Below are 6,548 nucleotides of genomic sequence, written 5' to 3' on the forward strand. Positions count from 1 at the left end.
ATAGAACTACCCTACGACCCAGCAATTGCACTACTAGGCATTTATCCAAGGGATACAGGTGTGCTGTTTCGAAGGTACACATGCACCCCCATGTTTATAGCAGCACTATCAACAATAGCCAAAGTATGGAAAGAGCCCAAATGTCCATCGATAGGTGAATGGATAAAGAAGATGTGGTATATATATACAATGGAGTATTACTTGGCAATCAAAAAGAATGAAATCTTGCCATTTGCAACTACGTGGATGGAACTGGAGGGTATTACGCTAAGTGAAATTAGTCAGAGAAAGACAAAAATCATATGACTTCACCCATATGAGGACTTTAAGAGACAAAACAGAGGAACTAAGGGAAGGGAAACAAAACTAATATGAAAACAGGGAGGGGGACAAAACAGAAGAGACTCATAAATATGGAGAACAAACTGAGAGTTACTGGAAAGGTTGTGGGAGAGGGGATGGGCTAAATGGGTAAGGGGCACTAAGGAATCTACTCCTGAAATCATTGTTGCACTATATGCTAACTAATTTGGATGTAAATTTTAAAAAATTTACATAAATTTTTTTTATTTTATTTAAAATTTTTATTTTATTTAAAATTTTTGTAATTTAAAAAAAATAAAGTAGAAAAGCAGATTATAAAACAATGTTTTCCATTGCAGTTAGAAGTTATGTTGATGTAGATGTGTGTGTGTGTGAATGTGCAACCTTTTTCACATGTAGTGAGAGGAAATAAAAGCCTCAGAACTTCTACAAAACTTTGAGAGATGTTAGCTTTGAATATGGGATTATGACTAATTTTTACTTTCTTTTTTGTGCTTTACTGTAATTTCGATGGTGAATACATTTCGCTTTGTGTGTTCAAAAAAAAAAGTTTATGTATTAGTTTTCTACTGCTGTGTAACCAATTACTGCATACATAGCCTCTCAAAGCAATACCCATTTACTAGGTCTTAGTTCTATAGTTTAGGGGTCTAGGAAGGCTCAGCTGGGTTCTCTGGTTAGGGTCTCATAAAGCTGAAATTGCGATCTGAGCCAGACTGGACTCTTACCTAGAGGCTCTGCTTCCAAGCCCATTTGGATTTGGGCAGAATTCAGTCCCTTGTGGTCATAGGACTGAGGTGCCTGTTTTGATGTTGGCTGTCAGCCAGGGTCCCTCCTAGATGCCACTCTCAAGGCCTCACCCCATAGTCACCTCCATCTCAGCCACAAATAATTCCCACATGTCACATCCCCCCAGACTTCAAGTCTCTCTGTCTTCCCCTTCTACTACCATCCAGAAAAACTCTGCTTTTTAGGGCTCATGTGATTAAATTGGGCCCACCCAGGTAATCTCCCTTTTGATTAACTCAGAGTCACCTGATTAGCGGCCTTACATCTGCAACATCCCCTTTGCCACATAACATAATCACAAGTAAACGTCCTACCCTATTCACAGGTCCTGCTCACACTTAAGGGGAGAGGATTATGCAGGCCATGTATGCCAACGGGCAGGAATCTTGGGGGCCACCTTGGTACTCTGCCTACCACAGTGTGTGTGTATGTGTGTGATTTTTTTTGAACTCTCCCCTGATGGTTAAGAATGGAAGTCTTGGTAGCCCATGAAGCCCCCATCATACTTTCTCCCTCCTGCTAGGGCAGAAATCACATGAGGATGAGCCAGAAATGAAGGAGCCTGGAATTTGTCTGCCTTTGTTGATAAGCACACATCCATCTCTCTGGACTTCTCCATGGCCATCTGTTGAGCAATTGTGTATGGTGGCAGACCAAAGATTTGGAGGCCGAAAGGTCTGATGACAATTCTCTAGTGGGCAGAGGCTTCTAACTCTGATTCTCTTATCTATAGTATGACATCGCTGGACACTCTGGAGATGGCTACAACATTGGTCTGGTTCCAATTAACAAAATCCCCAAGGACAATAAGCAAAGACTAGAAATTCTGAAGGTAAATACGTTAAATCACCTCTATATTGTGAAAACTTCCACCAGATTAGGTAAAGTATCTTCTGATGACTGGAAAGATTCACTGAAGCAGCAACAGATACAGGAAAGAAAAAGACTTTCTGTTTTACAAGCATTCAAGCCTTAAACTGAGAAAACACTCCTGGTGCCTAAAATCCTCTTCTCCACACCACAAATTTTAAACTCTGTTCCCTACATATTTTTAGTGTACTCAATATTATGTCAGGATTCCACAGCCTGAGTCCCCCTCCTATATCCTATACAGTTCTTCTCAGTCCCTAAGTATTTCAGTAAAAGGAAAAGAATGACCCCTTTCAGCGTACTCTCCCAGTTTTATGTACCTCGTAGTATTTTCTAATGATAACTTCAGTTTCACATATTCAGATCTACAATAGAAACACACACACCTTATGAGGTTAAAGTAAATGTCCTCCATTGCTATTGTTGTAAGTACAGTGTTTAGTGTTACAACTTTGTTTATTAGAAATTCAGCCCATTTCTCATTTTTCTCTTGTGTCACATCCATTCACAGGTCTTGCCCACATTTAAGGGGAAAGGACTATGCAGGCTGTGTTTACCAGGGGCAGGAATCTTGGGGGCCACCTTGGAATTCTGCCTACCACAGCGTGCGTGTGTGATACCAAGTTTTATGTTTTCTTACATTTTCTCACTTTAAATGGCAGCTTGAGTTTGAGGAGTAAGTGCCAACTGGGAGAGTTTGGGAACATTTCATGTTTCTAACAAAAGTCTTAACCGCATACAAATATCACATGTACTGTTGTCACTCTGAGGTGCAAATGAAATAGAACTTGCTCAGAGATTTCTTATTCACATGGAATAATTGGTATTTGTGCATTCTCATGGTCAATAGAAAAACCATTATGTTGGCTTAAAAAGTTTCTCACCTGTGGCTTTTGTGCGACATCTCTTACCTCCAGACAATGCACGCCCATGCTCAATTCTGCATGAGTGGGGACCACACGTTAGAGGGGACAGAACATGCCATCAAGGAAATTGTCAAAGAAGAAGCTGACGAGTACTTTGTCATCGTCTTAAGTGACGCAAACCTGTCACGATATGGAATACATCCTGCCAAGTTTGCCCAAATCCTGACAAGCAACCCTCAAGTAAATGCTTTTGCCATTTTCATTGGATCTTTAGGTGATCAAGCAACCAGGTAAGGGTCTCCTCGGGATACAGCAAAGGACAGGTATAGGGACCTACCTGGCGCATGCCATTTCACGGGATTGGCATCAGGAGGGGCAGTGGAAGAGAAAAAGGAGGAATGGCCGGTAGGATTGCTGCTGTCATGGAGCTGTTAGTCCAGTTGGAAGGATGTAATGCTCCGGCTTATGTTTGGATGAGCAGTAATTATTTGAAATTAACGGTTTTCCATTGTGTGTTTAGACCAACAATAGGATAATTAACAAATTGATTTGTCCACAAATAAATTAGACAGTATTTTATATATTTTCACTTAACATCAAGGTCTCAAGCTCAGTTCTAATCAGTTCATGTTCAAATCATATTCAAAGTTAGCAAACATCTATTTTCCCAGCATAAGAGATTGCGTATATGTATGTGTGTGTCTATAAAACCTGTATATAAATAATGTATAAAATACGCACACATACACATACACATACATATAGCGAGACATATACGTAAATATACATGGACAGACATACATGGATATAGATACATAGATTGTATAAACATCACTTCTTAAATATCTCCCTTTGTATGTGTGTATATCCCTTTTTACTGGGGGGACAAGCAGGTAAAGCACTTGGAGACAATGTAAGAGAGTATATGTGGTAAAATTCTACACTGAACATGCTAAATATTTAGTAGAGAAGGTGTGGTCAGATAACAAATACCATTGTGGATGAGCTAAAAGGAGAGATCTGGAAACACTTTCATTTCTCAAATATACTAATGTTTATTCTTTTGAATTATAAACAGAAAGAACTTCTGATTTTTCTTTGCTTGAAATATTTGTATGAGGCCGAAAACACAAATGAAAGTATATTTTCCCCACCCCCAAAAATAAATTTCCTGCCTAGAATGCATACCTTTTTATTATTCCTGTCTCTTACCTGTCATACTCTGAAGTATAGAGTCCTATATAGACTACGAAATGCTTTAGTGTCCAAAGAGCTGGCATCTTTTCCTATTCCCTTCGCCTTGCTGCAGGATCGCCAAGTGAGGTTAAGAACAGCCTGAATATCATGTAATTACAGTCACTTTATTACAACTGACTTTGCATTCTTCCCAGTGTTATGCGTTAGCCTCTTCTAGAACTTCCATGTCCTCGAATGCAAACCGTGCCTTTTCTACCCAGATTTCCTTCAGGACCAGCCCAGTATTTAGCAGACGGCAAGTTCAACAAATACTGGTTGAGCTGAAATAGCTATTTTGTCTTTCTAGTGAACAGATCCTGTTTGAATACTTAAGAAAGTACAATAATACCCTTGTGGTTTCCTAGGGAAATGGTCCAACATCCACTGGCAAAAGATACATTGCAGAATTAGCTGGTCTACCAGGCATGCCAAATGTATGATACTACACAGGATGGTTGACTTTTATTAAATGTCATTCCAAAACCAAACTTTGTTGGCACAGTGAAAGAAGGCGTTCTTTTGGATAGAACTGTGTCTTGTCCTTTCATTGCTTTCAAAAAATGGCCCTTTGTTCCAGATGATAAATTGCCATTTAAAAAAATTATCATTAGCCTGTATAACCTTGGTGTCATCAAAGCTGCAATTGCATAAGTCAGAGTGTACTTCATGCTGTATAATGTGAGGCAAAAAAGAACGAGAGAGCAGGGAAAGAAAGAAAGAACCACCCGGGGTTTGGCCAGGCAGCATTTTTCGGCGCCTGTTTTCTAAGGCAGGAAAAACACTTAGAAGTACGGCATATGGATTTGCTGGACCTAGGTGAGCCAATCTCAAATGCGTCCCTAGCGTTCTGTTCTACCAAGGGAATACTAGAAAGTGACAGTAATAAAAGGAAGGAAATTTCTTCTTTTCAAATTAACTGATTTTCTCACCGAAAAGACCTTTCTCTGGGTTCACTGCTTTCAGTGTGCCTCGCTCTGTTTTGTTGCTTTTCCAAGCCTTTCACTGCCCAGTGACAGCCAGTTCAATTGCCGGCAGGGGCAAGGTATTAGAAAGTAAAAACTTCTTTTCCTAAGAAACCATCGGGACACTGTGGTTTGTGGGGGCAGGAGGTGGAAGGGGAGCCTCGATTTGCAATGGTAATTTTCTCTCCCCTTCCATCCTGTCAGGCTTCAGAGAACTTTACCAGCTGGCCGGTCTTTCGTTGCCATGGATACCAAGGACATCCCTCAGATTTTACAACAGATCTTCACCTCCACCATGTTGTCCACTGTTTAAGACGTGCCCTTCGTCACCCTGGTGACCCCAGGATTTGAAATAAGATAGGGATAAAGAGTACTCTGAAGAAAAGAAGACATCTATAAAGGGAACCTGTGCAATGACTGGATAATTCTGGCATTCCTGGGTCCTCCTGCGCTTGCTCAGCAATCCGAATTCAGGAAAGCAGCCAGAGGGAGGTTTGTGCATGGAAACCGACAACTGTTGATGGGTTCACAGGGAAGTGAGTTGACCTGCATTTTATAAAAGGTCAGGGTTAAAGGAAAGTGGTTTGAGAACTGTGGTACTTGGTTTATATCTAGAAACCTGAAGGAAAGAGAATTCCTTGCTTTTGCCTTAACATCTGGTCACCTGAGGTAACAGAAGCGACCCCATCAAACTAAGCTTTAGTTGCCGTATTCCGACGTTGAGTTACAAGTCTGTGCAAACCCACCCAACCTGCTCCTATCCAGTAATTATGTGTATTTTCTTCTCCACTCTTGGTTGCCCAGAAGACAATGATTTTATAGTATGTAACTCACTGGAAAGCTTTCTAACAGACATATTTTATAAACAGTTAGGCTTTTTTCAATAATTCCATTCTCTTGGCGAAAGCCAAAAGGAATCAAAAGATCCCTGCATTGCTATCTTTCCCACCTGACTTTTTAAAGATTCTTTAAATAATAAAGAGCAAACCTCCCATTTTCCATGCTGCCAGCGTGGAAGGATAAAGGATGTCTTGCCTTGAACTTCCTGTTTCCTCTTGTTCTTCCAGTACTTCTCACAAGTCTCACGTATTTTGGTGTCCAAAATGTAATGTTCAAAACAACAAACACTTATGTTTTTACTTAAAGCAAAGTAAAAACAAGGCGGTATGTTTGAATTGAATGGTAACTGGAGATCTCTTTAGCTGTGTGTGTGTGTGTGTGTGTGTGTGTGTGTGTGTGTGTGTGTATGCTTTTTTTTGTCAAGACTCCTCTTTTCTTTCAAAGTGCACTTTATTCCCACCTACTCTTGGGCTGACCTTTATTTACCAACAGGCTCATTGTCCCTTTGTTTAAAATCAAATGCCACAGCCAAAGTCAGGGTCTGTGCAAGCACCTAAGAAGCTAGAGATGCAAAGTCAAAATTGCAGGGGGCACCAGTGTGTGCGTGCTTTCTTGTCATGAGTTGGAAAAACTAGTCTTGTTAATGAGGTTACCCTGTTTA

At 40.4% G+C, this 6,548-nt stretch overlaps 1 protein-coding gene across 2 annotated transcripts in view; it reads left to right on the plus strand.

The window, feature by feature from the left end:
* Nucleotides 1-6,222, plus strand: part of VWA8 (von Willebrand factor A domain containing 8) — a 369,166-nt gene extending 362,944 nt beyond the window's left edge. For both annotated transcript variants that reach the window (XM_040448547.1, XM_040448546.1), the window contains exons 43-45: nt 1,847-1,945; nt 2,901-3,139; nt 5,252-6,222. In XM_040448547.1, the coding sequence (XP_040304481.1) occupies nt 1,847-1,945; nt 2,901-3,139; nt 5,252-5,360 (447 nt within the window). In that variant the 3' untranslated portion in view covers nt 5,361-6,222. The remainder of the gene's footprint in view (nt 1-1,846; nt 1,946-2,900; nt 3,140-5,251) is intronic.
* Nucleotides 6,223-6,548: the final 326 nt, after the last annotated feature.

Source organism: Herpailurus yagouaroundi, unplaced genomic scaffold (genome assembly GCF_014898765.1).
Source record: "Herpailurus yagouaroundi ecotype Mexico unplaced genomic scaffold, PumYag 197, whole genome shotgun sequence".
NCBI classification, from domain to species: domain Eukaryota; kingdom Metazoa; phylum Chordata; class Mammalia; order Carnivora; family Felidae; genus Herpailurus; species Herpailurus yagouaroundi.